Raw genomic sequence first — 18147 nt, 5'->3', positions numbered from 1 at the left:
TAAGATTTTCCATGCTGTTGAGAGCAAATTAGCATCTCTCTTAGGAGATGTAATAGTTGTTATGCTATTGACTTGATGTTACTATTTTGAGTATCATGTCAGTGCATTTTTCCTGATACTGATAATTCAGATGTATCCATTGTCAACTACTTTATTTTTGGTATATCTATCTATTAAGTACATTTTTCTAATAATTAAATATAAAGATTTTGCAAATATATAAAGTTACATTGACATATTTCAAATTTTATCTTCAGCTCTTGTTTATAAAAGAAAAATAAACACAGTTTAATCACTTACTATGCAGGTTTTACTTGTTTACTGATTCTATCATTTAGGTTATTTCCTCTAGAGATTACATATTGTAATTATTAAAAAAATAATAGCGATTGTAATTAATAACTTCAGTTCTAAGCTATGTATGTTTCCAATGACCAGTGTTTAATGATCCAAAAATATTGTTATTGGTGATCAAAAACAATTTTGTAAACTATAAATGTTATTACAAGGACAAATATTTGCATTTTATTGATTTTTGATACATTTTTCCTATTATATCATATAGATTATTAAATGTATATTTTAAAAAGTATTTTATTATTAAGTTTCAGTTTATTATTTATTGACAAATGTTTCAAATACTAAGCTGGAGAGCAAAGACTCAGACTCAGTTAAAATAAACACTGCTCATTCATAGAAGTCCTTTCTTTATCTTAAAATGGTCTAGACTTGTTATGTTATTGCGGTTGGAAATTACAAACACTAATTAGGACATACAGTAGTTTTTTCAAAAGTATTTTTCAAAATCATATTTTGAATTTGAAATGTCTTCTGCTGAAGATATTTTTTTTATTTTCAGAGGTCTCTTTTGGTGATAAAAAAAATAGCAGGGAAAGAAGCTTTTCTGAAATTATGAACTATTTATCTTAAAACATTATGTAGAAAATGAGAGAGTGCTTTAAGAAAATGCTAATTTTATAAAATTTAATTTAATTTCAAACATTTTTCTCATAACAACAATACAAAACTCATCCATTTATGAAATTACAATATACATAATTTATTTTAAAACACATTTTTTAGGAAGATGTTATATTTATCTTACATTTTAAGACTGAATTAATAAATCACGCTATTACCTAATATCTGCTGCTATGGGTGAGAGTTCGACCAAAATTATATTTAATGCCACTATAATTCTGAAATTTTCCCCAGGCACCAAACGGCACAATTACTGCAGTTGCATTATCCTGGGATCCAAATTGCATGGCTTGGTCTGTGATAAAATTGGCAGCTTCAGCGGGAGTTGTACAGTTATTAACACTATCACAAATTTCTTGATCGCTTAATGCGATATTAATTCCATCTGTTGTGAGTATCACAAATGAATCTTTTCCATGTTTCACCTATATAGATATTGTTCAGTCAAAAGAATATATATATATAACTAGTTATATTAAAAATATATCAATATGTAAATTTTGAGACCATAAATTTATGTATTTATATAATGTTGTGGTATTAGACATGGAAAGGGATAAACAATTTACAATAATGTAGCAATAATAAATATTTGTATAAGTTTTCTAAATTAATGGCTACTACATTATATTCTTTTATTAAAATTAGTAACATGGAAAGATGCACTATATAACTCAATATAAAAAAACATTACCTCACTATGTGCTCTATAGAAGTCATTGGAAAATTTTTAATTCAATTTTTAGGAGCCAAACCCAGTGATGGAGACAGTTTCCTTTTTGTTTTTTGTTCCAAATTGGTGCTATACACATCACTTATTGTCAACTTCACTGCTGTCATCATGCCCGAATTTAAGGACAGTGGTGAAGTTGACAATAATTATGCCATCTAACTATGACCCCTTTTATTCACAATCATTTCTTCTGCAAGTGCCATGTGTGTTCTTCCCTTGTGAATGACCTCCATACATTCCCTTAGTCTGTTTGACAGCATGCAACAGATGCTGCCTATGTAATATTTGGTTACTCCAGTGTCTTCATTCTCAACTGGGATGCTATAAATCCCAATAGCCTGGTCTCTAAAAAAACCAAAAAGAACCATTACTGAAAGTTTGCTGTGGGCTTTCTAATACCATTTCCTCATGAAAGTATTTCCACCCTGTCAACCCATTTAGATACAAAATGGCAACTTTAAAACCCTCTTCTGAAGACACCAGTATATTTCTTACAGTAACTTTCTAAACTGGACAAGACTGGCACTATTAGAAAGATCACTGATGCACACAACTTTCCCAGCTGGGCTGATATATAATCTAATCAGAAGAACACAGAAAAAGGCAAACCCCAAAAAAAAAAAAAAATAAAAACAGAGAAAGACAGATTGCTGTGGCATTTTACATCACTTTGATTAAGATTCCTTAGCATGGAGCAGATACTGCCAGACAGACTGTCAGACAGGCTAAGGGAACATATGGAGGACATTCACAAAGGAAGGACACAAATGCCAGTTGTAAAAGAATTGATTATGAATAAAAGGGGCTATGGTTAATTGGGAGGGAACAAAAGTTACTATACAGCACTGTTTTTAAATTCAAGAACAAAGGTGGAGTTGACAATAGCCACATGTACATCACCAATTTTGAACAAAAAATAAACAGGAAACTGCCTACATCACTGGGTTTGGCTCCTAAAAATGACCAACCAGAATAAATAACACAAGATCTGTTAGAGCAGGCTCAAATGGTGAAATCTAGTGCTGAACTTTTAAAACGTGTTTCATGACCGAATCCGACACAGTAAGAAATGTTCTGTGTTCAAATTCATCACAGGATTTGAAAAAAGGATAAATAATCTGATGATGAGATGGAGACACTTCAGAAAACATTTAATCAAATGCAAAAGAACTATTTACCTTGCTCTGTTTTTCTTATTTAAAATTCACAGATAATGTCAAAGAATAAGAAAAAGCTTTTTCTGATATTGATGATAAAACTATCTACACTATTTTTTTAGAAAATAATTTTTACAAGATTTAATACTCAAAAATAAATTTTAGTAGATCAATTCTATGATTTGAGAGTTTCTTCTTTCTGTTACAAAAAAAAAAGGATGAAGACATACAGTAAATGATAAATTTGAAAAAATGAGAAAAATATGACAAAATAAAATTGTAGGCTCATCTAAATACTTTGTTTTTCTTCTAACAAATCACTGATTGTATCAGATGCACTTTTTTTAGTCAATTCTGTTACTGAATTAAAATAAATATTCCCATTACATCTAACAACTGCATCATTATTATACACTGTCTAGTTTACACCATGTATTAAATCTTTATCTACAGTAGTATTATTTAGTATCTAAAATAATGGTTTAAATTAAATGATTCTTCCCTTTATACTATTTCTATTCATATTACATGCAACCCACTCTCTGCAAATTACTCTAACAACAAGAGGACCTTTTGCAGAAATCAAGTGTCTGTCAAGTACCTCTCAAAAATACCCAAATAAATGTTATCAAACACCATGTTGGAGCTGTAGCCAAAAATCTGTGTGTGTCATCTCAATAAACATAACAGATTGTTCTGTAGTTTGAACCCTGCCTTATATCTAAACTGGTTTTGAGATCCACTTTTCATCCCATCTGGGCTGATACACAGCTTCTCTGACAATGTAAAAATCAGAGGTTACTCATCATATGAGAATCATTATTTATTAAAACTACACACCCACATAATCGTCTGACCCTGGACACTCCAGAATATTGGAAACCATTTACAAGATATACATGCGAGGGTTTTAACGGAATATCACAACTGTATACATATTATAAGTGCATTAGTTAAGCTTAGTCACATAACAACAGTTTGATTTGATTACATATAGTCTCTGTGAATATCTATTTTGTAGCTAATCTTCATATTTCTATATTTATTTGAATATAATTCTATCCAAACTAAGCTGTTTAACCATCTAGAAAAACTATTCTAATTTCTGTTTTTTGTATCTGTACAGGTAAGTTTTATATATCTATTATATATAACAGTACTTATTTTTGTTTTCAATTTGAAAATTGTTTGGTGTTCTTAAATTTTGTTCTATATAGCTTCTGTTGCTTTTCTAAATCATTCAATTGAAAGTTTTTAAGCCTGAGAATGGTCTTTAAAAGATTGGGTCAGAAAATAACACAAAAAATATATTATGAGTGAGTTATAATTTGCAGATAAAACAGTTCATCACAGACCTCTTAGACATAGCTGTTATAACATACTTTATTCCATGGGCTTATTCTGACAAATATAGTAAATGCTATACTCAGTGTATGTATTTTGTATCTGTAGAGAATAGATAAATTAGTGTTAGGATTTTCCAGCACTGTACTTTGGAATCATGATATACAAGTACACGTGCATTCATGTTTAATTCAAAAAAAAAAAAAAATTACACTGATATTTTCAGATACAACAAAAAAATCTATTAAATGTTAACCACTATCTATTTGTAGTACAGGGTAAATTCACTTGGGACTGAACACTTACTTTATTCAATGCCTCATGACTGTTCAGTCAGATTTGAATACTAGATAATATAAAACACACTTTTGTCAACTGCTTTGTCATGAAATAATCATTCCATTTGTGTTTTATGCCTATCTTTTCATTTTATAGGGAGATATTTCACATAATAAGTGTTCAGTCCAAGTGAATCACCATGAACAAGTGTTATTGCTGAAGTTCTGTTTTGTGAATATTTTAGCAGTATACAAAATTGAATCAAGTGAGATAAAGTATAGGATCACTCAAGATTAAGAACAATTAATAATTACAAACTGATGACTGATTCATCTCATGTTAATTGTGTTCCTGTGGTTGTGAAGGATGTGTGAAGACATCATATTTTTATTTGTAGTCAATCTTTCCTTTGAGGCTCTTAATCAGTTTACTTACTTGTAACAGAGAAAAGTCTCTATACTACTTTGATTATTGTTAAAAATATTTTTTGAAAAAACAAATTGACATTTTCATACTATATTGCTTTCATATATGTACACTAAACATTCCAGAAAACTATACAATGAAACATCTGACAAAACATGATTCATAAGTTTTTTAAAAAACTCACTCAAATATTATAACAAGGTTTACTAATATGAATGCTTTCATCCATTTAAAATGAACATCCCTAGGTAAGTTAAAAGGAACAGAGAATGCAGAACAGAAAGCTCCATTTAAATTACCTGAGAACATGTTTTAAATGGACAAAAACATTTGTATTAGTAATCCCTGTTGTAATATTGAACTGATATTGGTGTTTGAGTGAGTTTTTTTTAATTAAGTAAAACCAGGTTTTGGAGTGGAGACTGTATTCATAATTTTTACCAATACACTGTATAGCATGATACCTCAAACCCAATTAACCAAAGATTTAAATGCATAGTTGCATTAATAGACAGAAAATCACAGTACGAAGTCACAAAATTAGTTGGTTGTTAGAAAAATATGAACAAAAGTATCAAGGGACCCCCAGAAGACAAACAACACCTTGAGACAAATCTGTGACAGCCATCGGCAAAACACACATGTTCCAACATTAGACAAATGAATACCTGCAATAAAACTGTAAGAAATTGCTTGCATTTGTGGGGTTACTCCTGGAAAGCTAGCAAGAAGCCTTATCTGATGAAGCTGTACCAAAAAAAATGGTTATAATGGACAAAAGCCTCAGAACATTGACAAAAGATGACTGAGACAGAGTCATATTTATTGAAAAGTCAAAAATTAGCATACCTATACTGATGATGACAGCACAAGCATGCAGAAAAGGAAAGGGGGAAGTGTGTAAAGATGACAGTCAAGTTTTCACAGTCAGTAGTGATATGGAAAACTATGCATACTTAAAGGAACTATCAACTCAGAAATGTACATTAATATCCTTGATAACTTTGGTCCTTGATGCTCGGGATGACAATTTGGTGACAGTCCTGTAATTTTCCAAAATAACAATGCTCCATGTCATAGGGCAAAAGCAGTTGTCATGTATTTGTAAACAATGAATTGGGCTGACCATTCCATAGTTTCTAAAAGCCAGATTTAAATCCTATATGGAATTTGTTTCATACACTTAACAGGACATTTAAGGCTCAGCATCTGAAGGACAAGCTGAAGAGATCGTGATCAGATATTTTTGTTTCCTGGTGCCAACAACTAGTACAATCTATGCTAAAACAAGTTCATGCTATGGTCAAAGCTAAGGGGCCATACTAAGTATTAATTTTCATGTTCTTGCATTTTTTTCTGGAACATAAGATACTACACTCTTAGATACAAACTATGGAAATTCCACAAATTTTGCTCACTTGGAATATATTCATAGAACAGAATTTCTGCAATAGTACTTGTACTGCAAAGAGATCTAAGATTTTTTTTTGTTGTATCTGACTATATTAACTATTAAATACACAGTGCAGTGTATCAGTGTAATTTCTGTTTTTCTTAGTGTACACAAGTGCAATGTGCTTGTTGTCATATTCCAAACTTTTCCCAGTACTGTACTTATAGTGTGATGTATGTGGTATGGCACAATATGTTGTTTGTGTTTGTGTTTGTTTGTGTGTGTGTGTGTGTGTGTGTGTGTGTGTGTGTGTGTGTGTGTGTAAGAATTTTATACAAACATTACCAGTCTGTGCACTAGGTAGGACAGTTGAGAGCTTGTATGGGACCTGAGAATAGTGTGGGTTCCTTCTTTGCATAAGCAGACCTCAATTTTTTTTGAACAAATGAAATAGCTTTTAGTTAATAAAAAAATGTTCTGTCTTAAATATTTTATACTTTTTGTTATTGAAAATAACATCAACATTAATTTATGTTATTTTCACTAACAAAAAACCCCCAGCTTGCCCTGATCAAAAGAAGAAAAAAAAAGTAATGCGATAACTTGAAAACTGAATATGGGAGGGGAGAGACAAAGAGCTGGTTATAGAACATGTTCTAACTGGCTCACTGTGTGACAAAACCTCATTGCTTTACTCAGTAGAAATGGACCATGATCAAATATAGATGTACTCCTACATTTTCTAATCAAGGATAAGAAAACAGGAGTGAAAAGCAAGTTAACATCAAGTTTCTTGTGAAATTAAAGAATTTTCATTGCAGATTTCGTCAATTATTGACTGAACAAAGAGTGCATGCATTTTTGAATAGCACAAAAAACATAAGCCACATTGACTGTTTTCTTTGATATCCAGGATATTGTAATGGCAGAGTGGGTTCCCAACAGTCAGACAGTAAATCAGCAGTATTATCTTGTAGTCTTCATGAAATTGCACAAACATATGAGAAAAAAATGATCAGAATTGTGGAGAAATGGTTGGATTTTGCATCGAGATAATGCACCAGCCCACAATACTTTGTCTGTGAAGCAGTTTTTAACTAATCACTGTGTTGTGCACCCACCCTATTTGCTAGACCCTGGCTCTGTGACTTTTACCTCTTCCCAGAGATTGACTCGGTGATCAAAGGAACCATTTTTTGTCAGCAGAAGATATAAAAGCAAAAACAACAAAGATCCTCAACAGCCTTTCAGAAAATAATCTGCAGAATTGCATGCAGCTGTACATCAACTTAGGAGGAGATCACAGATGATTTTCTCAATTTTGTTAAATAAAAAGAGATATAAAAACATTTTGTTTTTTGGTCAAACCTTGTATATGCCATGTAGGATACACTTCACAGCTTCACATATTGAAGCAAATTATTATATAATAATGATATTTCTGTTTTATTTGTCAATGATAAAAATTTCTACTGAGCACATCTTTTTATTCATCTTGGACTCATAAAGTTCAGGATATTCTGTGTCAGTATTTCATTTATTTATTTCACTTGTTTTTCTATTATTTTATAATTAACAACAATATAAATTAATGATTTAATGTTTGAGATACTGGTATACTGTTTAGGAAGTTGTAAGTGCTATAATTTCAATAGCTGCTTCAAAAACAATCATATGAAGGTTTTATTTCTATTCTTATAATTTTCTGCAAAGTATATAAATGTATTACAAATCTACTGTATTAATTAGAATTAAATAATTTTATTTATTACAGGATATTCTGATGTTCAATGGTATAATTAAGTTTTTTTTTTTTTTTGAATAAGTATACGACTTCATACATGTAATTATTTTCTGGTTCTTAAAATATGAAAAGATTTAATTTAAGAAAAGTGAAATTAAAATATCTTCTTATAATGAGCCCTATATATATATAACAATACAAAAATATAATATATAATCATTTTAGGGTGGCTGAGAAGCATAGGATACAACAAAATTTAATCTCTCTTTCATTAAAAGGAAAAATACATATAGAAGAAAGAGAAGTAAACTATTAACCTAGGTTTCTAAAAATGATGATGTAAAGTCTACTAAATATAACCTAAATTTATTTATTTGTTATATATACCTGCAGAGATCTTGTATCGGGAAGAGCTATGACACCATACTGTGCAAGTTCAATGTCACCGAGACTACGAGTCATATCCAGTCTGCCATTTACCAGATTCCTACCTAGACTATCTGATGTAATATAACCTCCAGATTTTAAAATTCTTTCCTGTAATAATACAAAACAATAATTTAATGTTATAAATTTAATTTATTAAGAATTATATGAACTATTTTGAATATATTAATACATCTTATTTATAGCTATTAACAAACAATTATTAGTATTTTATTGAGCTAATTAATTGTTAAATTAGTTAGTAATTTTAAAATATCAATATTAAATTAATATTGCTTATAATGAAAAAGTCATATAGTTTGGTTGCAAATACTATAACATTTCAATCTGCATGTCAGCTGAGTATGGCCTGATTAGAGGCCAAAAATGTTCCTTAATAAATTTTTTTGGTTACCTGAATTTAAACAGTTTTTCCCATCCAAAGTCATACATTTTAAGTGTTACAGTTGAACAAATATTTCAAATGAATTAAAAATAGTTTTACTTACTAAATGAAAAAAAACAAGATATGCTAATTTTTGATATAAAAGTAGGAAAACAGTTATTTTAATAAATTAAAACGAGGGTCTCCAACCTTTAGCTTGCAGGCCAAATATAACACTGGAATCATATTTATCCAGCCCACACAGCTTGTTTTCCCTGACATGTTTTATCATCAACATTATACCTTGCATGCTTTGAACTAGTTCAAAACTTTTCAAAAGTCAACTAGAATTAACAGAACTTGCTGCAAATGATTTCTATAAAAATTTATTTAAAGAAGCAAATTTGTTAAATATTTACAAATCTATCAGAAGATAACTTTAAAAATCAGTTTGCAAAGAAAATTTTTTCTACATTCGCATATAGAAGCAAATGTATAAAACATATCCTTTCTACACACCTTTGCAAACAAACTTTTATGAAAATGGATTGAAAGGATAAGGCAATAAAACAAGCACACTCAAATAACTTTGAAAATGCAGCAAAAATTTGATAAAAACGTCTGAAAACGTTTTAGTTGACAACCTTTTTCAAGCAGAATATGTAATGGAATGCCACAACACACAGTTTGGACAAAAATATTCAAAAATGATAACACACAAATAAAATAAAATAAAATAAAACATTAAGTTTTGTATTTATCAATTAAATACAAAATACCATTAAACAATTAACACACATCTGTTAAAGCAAATAATGTAAAAATTCTATGCTGTAGCCATTGCAAGGCTTTGCATCATTTATGTAGAGGCATACAAAAAAGGATTTCCAAGTTCCCAACATAGTTAACATCCTTATAATTGATAATGTCTTGCACACGTCACTTTATAAATACAAAATGCTTCTGCATGCCGCACGTATCAGCAATTCCCTATTTTTTGGACAATTTGAGCTTGGTCCCATTCAATATTTGTAACATCCTGATTGACAATAGTATACACCACTAAGGCAAAAGCAGGGTTGGATTTCCTAATGTTGTCCTGGTGTTCTTTCAAACATTGTTGCAAGGATCTCATAAGGCAATGCAACACATGGGCAATCTGCTGAGGGAGGGGCTTCTTGGGAGTACTTTTAAGGGAAACCAGCTCCTATTTGGGTGTTAGACACGTGAAGAAAAGAAAACCTAGAAAACTGCACACTCAGTCCTTTTGTTAGGTAGTTGATTGCAGAATTGCACCTGTGTTTGGTGGTCTTATCCACTTGACCCCAGTGGGCTTTTTGAAAATGAAATATATAAAATCAAAATATCAAACGCCACTGTCCAATAAGTATCTAAAGGAGATTTTAATATTGGAGTGCCACAAAATTTATCCCCAATTTTGATGACATTCTTTAAAAAGAGCAATTGCAAATTTCACATAATCTTTGACTATTTATTAACAATGGTCATAAGTCAAAGATATTTTATTATCTTTTGCATTCAAATGGCCATTCTCAGAAAAAAGTTGGAGACCCCTGGACATAAAGCAACATAAAAATTGCCATTATCAGCCATAAAAAAAAACTACACTAACACTAGTATACTATACTGACATTCCATAACATGTAACTTACATTAAAAACATAAAACAAAAAAAGACAGCTTTTCTTATTTTTAGTTTACTTTCTAGTAGTGAAAATAGTTACATTAACAATCAACATACCAAATATTTTTTAATTAAATCTAACTATCTGCAATTTTCTTTAGATAGCTTTATAAATTACCAATCATTAGAAAAAGTGGTACATTTATATATACTGGCATCTCTTACCAATGTCTGCAGTTGCAATAGTTACATTTCAAAAAAATTTGCAGAGTTGGTTAAAACCACAGTTGTCAAAACAAGGTCTATGGACAATAATAGATCTGGGAAAGGATAATCAAGACACTGAAGATAATTGTAAAATAATAAAATACAACAATACAATAATTTTTTTTTTTATAACTGGTTGAGAAGCATCACAATTCTTAAAAACATGAGAACTGAAGACTGACTGTTTTCTTTACATAACTTTTTGAATTTCTTATAGGGCATGAACAAATCTTTGCTCAATAATAACTGAATAAATGCTTATAAAATGATCAATAACTGTGGATAAAAAGATTATATAATTAATACAAATATGACATAAAGAAAACCTTCATTTTTTTTAAAATATAGTATAATTTATCAAAAGTTAAATCTTAGCTGATTATAATGCAATTTAGACTAAATGTGAGGCTCTGGAAGTGGACCAGAACCACACAAAAATAAGAAAGAAATCTATAAAACTGTTTGAAAGGTAGAAATTTCATGCCCATAAAAGGACATGTTTGATGGAATTATAAGAAAAGAGAGTACTTCTCATCTTATAACAATGTAATGATGTAAGTCCTAAGATCAAGCATCTTCAATTGGGATCAAATTGATAGACAATGTTGACTCATCCCACAATCTGGGTTTTGATCTTATTACACTTAGTAACGAGTGACAACCAATTGGAAAGCGGGGATAAGTAGGATCAACCAATCGGAATGGTCGATCTGAGAAAGTTATAAAAACCACAAATTCAAGGACACAGAGAGCTTCTCCCCGTCTTCCTATTGTGCAGCACCATAAGCTGAAAAAGAAATCGCCTCTGCATCCCGACATCAAACTAAATTACACCTCGACTTCATGATGGACTTTCTCCCTTTGCATACTACTGACATATTCTGTCAGTAGTATGCAAAAGATTTTTCACACTTTCTAAAGATGCTCATGGTAAATTTAGACAAAGGAACACTTGTTATCAAACAAATTAAAATTAGCAGATAGCCTTGGATTATGGTACCTACAAATCATTTAGTATTTAATTAAAGATTTCTCTAAAATTAATGTTTTTATTAATAAAGAAAAACTTAAATAATTTTTACCCTGTTGATTCCTATAAATCAAATTTTGATAGTACATAAATATATTATTTTACTTTGAATTATAATAATTAAATGTTTACTAAATTATTTTAAGTTTTAATAATACAGTATAATATTTAAATAAAAACTGATTGTGTAGATTGGCTTCATTTAATATCTATTCTATGAAAATATTAAATTTTCTCTGATATAAATTCAATTTTTTCCCCTTTAATTTAAATTTCAACCAACTTCTAAGTGTGACAAAAGAAATCAAAGTCATTCAAAGATTTAATTTCTAGTGACATTTGGAATTTTATTTTCTATTGTGAATATATTAGAAATGTGACAATATTAAAATGGTTAAAAAAATTACTATCTAATTTAAGGAATCTAGCCATTTTAACTTAATATTGGGACCTTGAATAAGTTCTCGCTGTTTTTTCGTAAAAATTAATGCTTTATTTTAAAAAAGTCATAAAAAACATGTCACTGAAAGTATTGTCCATCACTAGCCACTACTTTCTCCCATCGTTCTGGCAGCATTTGAATTCCACGTCGGAAAAATGATACGTCTTTTGAGGCTATCCAAGAATCAACCCAATTTTTGGCATCTTCATAAGAATGGAAGTGCTGCTCAGCCAGGCCATGTGCCATCGATCGGAACAAGTGATAATCGGAAGGGGCAATGTCTGGTGAATACGGCGGGTGGGGTAGGACTTCCCATTTAAGTGTTTCCGAGTAGGTTTTCACCGGTTGTGCAACATGTGGCTGAGCATTGTCATGTTGCAAAATCACTCTGTCATGTCTCTGCTCGTACAGTGGCCGTTTTTCTTTTAATGCTTGGCTCAAACACATCAATTGTAGTCGATAGCGATCTCCTGTGATGGTTTCATTCGGTTTGAGCAGCTCATAATAAACTACACCTAGCTGATCCCACCAAATGCAGAGCAGAAGCTTTGAGCCATGGATATTCGGCTTTGCTGATGATGTTGATGCATGGCCAGGCTTACCCCACGATTTTCTATGCTTAGGATTATCGTAGTGAATCCACTTTTCATCCCCAGTCACGATACGATGCAGAAAACCTTTCCTTTTCTGCCGTTGAAGCAGCTGTTCACACGTGAAAAGACGCCGTTCGACGTCTCTCGGCTTCAACTCGTATGGCACCCTATGTCCTTGCTTTTGAATCATTCCTAATCCTTTTAAACATTTTGAAACTGTTGTATGGTCAACTCCTAATGATTCTGCAAGTTCAGCTAGCGTCTGACATGAGTCTTCATGAAGTAATGCCTCCAATTCCTCATCTTCAAACTTTTTCAGTGCGCCAGAACGTTTTTTATCTTCAATGTCAAAATCATTATTTTTGAAGCGTCTAAACCAATCTCTGCATGTTGTTTCCGATAGAGCATGGTCACCGTAAGTCTCAACAAGAATTCTGTATGCTTCAGCTGCAGATTTTTTTTGAATAAAATAGTGCAATAAAATTCCCCGCAAATACTCTTTTTTTTTGGCACAAAATGCGACATTTTTAACACCACGAGAAAAAAAGTTGTTAACACTTCGGCGAAATGACATATACTGATTTTCAAGGTCGCTTATTATACTTCCTTACAGATACGTCACCATCTAAAAATACATGCACACAGTTCTAGTAACGCCACCTGCTGTAAAACAGCGAGAACTTATTTAAGGTCCCAATATTTCATTAATTTCCTGCTTTGATATTAATCCATTTGAGATCTCATTATTTCAAGAAAATGTTCTAGAGTTTTTGATAATTAATTTCAAGACCTTGAAAATTGAAATATTTGTCATAGAACTAAATAATTTCATCTTTTAGAATGGAAATAAATATTTCCATTGTGAAAATCATAAATTGTAATATATTTGAGATGGGGTGTTAGCAAAGTCTCTTCCATGTGGTTTACAGAATTGAGTTCATTCTCAAAATTTGATGGGCCAATTTTGATAAAACTTTGCAATTTTCCATTAATTGGAATGAGGAGTCCAAAAATGTAATAATTAAGTCATAAACCTCCATTTTTTATCATGTTGATTCCAATGTATCTTGAAAATGTCCATGTTCCCTGACACAAAAATGAAGAAAACATAAGAACAAAGCAATCAGAATTGACTGCTCTATTCTTGGATTCTCCTTTTCTATAGTGGCAAGTGCAAGGATCACCACTCCACGCCAAGCAAGTGTAAGGTTTGCCTTTTTCTTTCCAGCTCCACCTCAATTCTACCATGATATAAACTAGGACATCTTGTAACTTTGTTGTATTATTTAATAAAAAAAGAAATATGAAAGGGCCACTTTTTTTATTTTTATTTACACTTTTTTCATGAAATGTTAATCTGTACATACTTGCATCATTTAAATAGCATATTTTTATTCATGTTGCTGATTAAATAATCTCTCATTTATGCTGTCTACAATGGGCTTATGATTACTTGCCAACCAAAATGAATATTTATCATTCATTTGAAATCAAAGTAATAATGCTGTAACAACTAACATCAAAACAATAGCTTTCAGACTTTTCTAGCTTGAGTTTACTTAAGATAAACCCAAGCTGGAAAAGTCTGAAAGGTATTGTTTTGAGATTCAGTTGAACCTTTTTTTTCCACTAAATAATATAAATACAGGTCTATTGTATTTAAACACCAGATAAAAACTGCTAATAAATTAATTGTGTGTGAATTTTTTAATATATTTTTAAACAATTAATTACAACTATTTCTTTAAAACAAATATAAACTTTATGATATAATTTTGGAATCAGTTTTCATCTATTTGAACTATTATATTTTTTGCTTAAATTGATATCATTTAACAAAATAAATGTATTAAATTAATTTTGCAACCAATTAATTCATTTTCATAAAATATTTAATACTTGAAACTTAAACCTAATACTATATTAGGACATCTGACTTTTAGTAATAGTTGAATGAATTAATCTACATTATTTTCTTGGTGGCAGTTAGATGATGCAATGTCATTATTTAAATATGTGATATAAACTATTAACATTTATGTTTGATATTATATGAATTTCATAGTATTAAATAGTAACAAACAGAAAAAAAAAATCTTTTTAATTATTGTTGATTGACAACAGCAGATACAAGAAAGAATAATGGTTGTAACATTTATAATACTTTTTTAACTGTAAATTTATCATATATAAAATTATACAATATAATGGTCTGTGTTTTAGGATATACTAAAAAATATTCTCATTAATATTTTACATGTAGAATCAAAGAATATTAAGATCTACTAATGCAAAATAAAAAAAGAAACAAGTTATAAATTTACTGATTCTAATCAAGAATAATCATTGTCATTTAATCATTAAAAACTTAATAATATTGTTAAAAAACCATTTGCCTGATATAAGATAACAGATTTATTGGTTAATCACTGGTTGTTGGACATTCGATGAATGTAATTATTAATAATCATAAAAACAATTTTTTTCCTAGAGATTAGAAGATTATCAATAACCATTGTTCCACATTTTTTTTTTCTATTATTTTCCTGTCACTAAATTATATACTATAGCATCATTTATATTCATATTTAATAGACTAAATTATTCTTACAAGAAAGATTGTACAAACAATTAATTATTGTAAACACTCAGAAAACACACAAACAAGTATGTTATCTGAGTGCAAAAATACAGTATATTTACAAATTACAATAAATTAATGACTAATCAAATATCAAAGAGATTAAAATTTAATATAATTTTTATAGATAAAACATCCATCAATACAATTAAATTCTTTATTGCATGAAACACTTTAACCCCATTGTAATAAGCTAAACTTACACTATTTAATAACTTAATGTAATAGCTTAGTACAAAATAAAATATACAATACAGGCATATTCCAGATTATGTACATAATGCATACCATCAAATAGTGGTTGCATCATGAATAGTTGTAAATGGCAATTTATAATACATTTTATTTTAATTCGTACATATGTCTTAAACTGAGTTTTAAATAAATGCATATAAACAAATAAAACACCACTAAAAACTTTGATGTATTTTACAACAGATTTACATAACTTTGCATATTTATAAAAGACAATATACATACACATATATATATATATATATATTTCAATGGCAATTTAATAACTCTTGTGCTTTTTTGTCAAAAATTTCTGAAATTTTACAGGAAGGTTTGTTTATTAGGGGGAATTAATGCTATTAAATTTTAATTAAAGGTTGAGGGGTGGGGAGATAAAAGAGGTCATGTGTCATATCTCTAGTAGGGTCGGCCTTAATGACAATTTTACTAGTTATTAGCATTTACAATTTTTTTATAAAACCTATCCCTAGCCTCAAAATTAAGCTTTTTGCCATTTTATAATAGTTAAAAATAAAATATCTTAACAGATGGCTGGAAAAGTTAAGCAACTTGTTGCTGGATTTTTTTAAATTAATGCAATCCCTTTAATTTCCAATGTTTTGACTAGTGTTGGATCAGGTGTTGTATTGGAGTCTATGTCCTAATCAGTCATCCTTAGCAAATGGAGATACTACACAAAAAATATTCTAATTCTTCCTCATGGGTTTCAATTAGCTGTTCAATATCTGTCACATCAATTTCTAAATTTAATCTCCTCCCAGTTGAAAAACTTGATTAGTTATCATATCAGAAGTTTCAATATCATCTACATTAGCATCCATAATTGTGCACTACTCTTACATTGTGTAAAATCAACTATATTAATTAATGACAATTTGCCAAATTTTCTTAAAACCCAGGCATTTTTGGTCTTCAACTGGACAGGTGGCAACCTTAGAACAGACAACTTACAAATATTTGTAAGCTGTCTGTCCACATATTATAGCTATTATATTAGCCCAACTAAGCTGTCCATTAACTTTAACTTTAACAGTCAGCTTAGTCAGATCATGGTAGGGATACAAACATATGACTGTCATCTCCGTGGTTTGTTTTATCGTGAGATGGTCGTAACTGGGGTATGCCTGTATTGTGTTATTCAAAAATTGATTATTAAATTAATTATATCTTTTCCTATTTGCTTCAAATTTCATACAATGAAAGAATATGTTCCCAAGTTTCATATATTTGCAATAATTTATAGTAATAGTGGTACTATTACTACAAATTCACTAAGAATCTATTATTAAACTAGTATTGTGTGTCAAAATATAATTTCGACCACATCTCAACTGAAAAGTTACTATGTAAAGCAAATAATTCTTGCACATAAACTTGATTTAATACTACAGTAAAATTGAATATGCTTGTTTTATTTCAACAAAGACCAATCTTCTTGTATGCTTTGTTCACAACACACACTTATTAGTAACATTTGATAATTTTCAATCAAATGATCTTGAGACAACCATAGAAAACAGAAACTGTGTCCATCTAACAGATTTTTCAATGCCAATGACCAATTATATGTATAATTGTCCATTACTGAACACAATTTATAGAGTTTGTTATACACTAGTTTAACATAACTTTTATCATTTGATTTCAAAAGTATAATCCAAAATAAAACAATTATAATTACCAATATTCTAAAAACACCAAACTCCAAATGCAACATATAAACTAGAATTTTATCTCTAGTGTTCAACGAATAATCATCATTAATGAACACACTAATATTTCTATATACCGTACTTTTAAATTATTTAAATCTTTTGCAAGTTATTCAAATTTCAAGATAAATGTTAAATTTTTTTAAATTCTAAAAGTGCACTTAATATTCACGTCTGTGACTTTTAAGTTATTGTTAAATAATTTTTGAATCTTATATAAGCAATCATCCACTTTATCTTCTAATCTCATTTAGAGGATAATGATAAAGATGGAATAATATTGTAATCTCACGTTAACTTTTCATAAAAATTATTGGGCTGCAATTTGGAAAAATTGTAGACCTATAAATTCCCACTCTCATCCATCTGTCCATCTTTCCTTAATATTGAGAATGAAGTTAGACAGATGAAAGACAACACCAGATATGGAAACCTTAGAGGCAAAAGGCCCCAATTAACTATATAAGAACTTCCAATGCAAACCAAAGTCATGTCATTTCAATTCAAAACTTTTTTCTGAAAGGAGTTACATAGATGACTGGCACAAACCCTATTGTTAAAGGAAAAGTATGATGTACAGAGGCAAGCCACTACTAATTTGAGGTGGAGAGCATATATTTTAAATTAGATAAATTAAAAATGTGATTAAAAATTGTAGCCTGGCATTGTGATGATGCCATAATAAATAACTGCT

The 18147-nt window shown here is 29.9% G+C and overlaps 1 protein-coding gene across 2 annotated transcripts in view; it reads right to left on the bottom strand.

The window, feature by feature from the left end:
* Nucleotides 1-967: 967 nt before the first annotated feature.
* The window catches only part of LOC136984950 (protein phosphatase Mn(2+)-dependent 1K-like), a 36102-nt gene continuing 18922 nt past the window's right edge, over nucleotides 968-18147 (bottom strand). For both annotated transcript variants that reach the window (XM_067282097.1, XM_067282098.1), the window contains exons 5-6: nucleotides 8445-8594; nucleotides 968-1406 (exon numbers count right to left, since the gene is read on the bottom strand). In XM_067282097.1, coding sequence (XP_067138198.1) covers nucleotides 1140-1406; nucleotides 8445-8594 — 417 coding nt within the window. In that variant the 3' untranslated portion in view covers nucleotides 968-1139. The remainder of the gene's footprint in view (nucleotides 1407-8444; nucleotides 8595-18147) is intronic.

The sequence above is a fragment of the Centruroides vittatus genome, unplaced genomic scaffold, assembly GCF_030686945.1.
Source record: "Centruroides vittatus isolate TY-2023 unplaced genomic scaffold, ASM3068694v2 contig_941, whole genome shotgun sequence".
Taxonomy (NCBI): Eukaryota; Metazoa; Arthropoda; class Arachnida; order Scorpiones; family Buthidae; genus Centruroides; species Centruroides vittatus.
The sequence above is the reverse complement of the archived record's forward strand: the minus strand, read 5'-3'. Positions and strand labels throughout refer to the sequence as shown.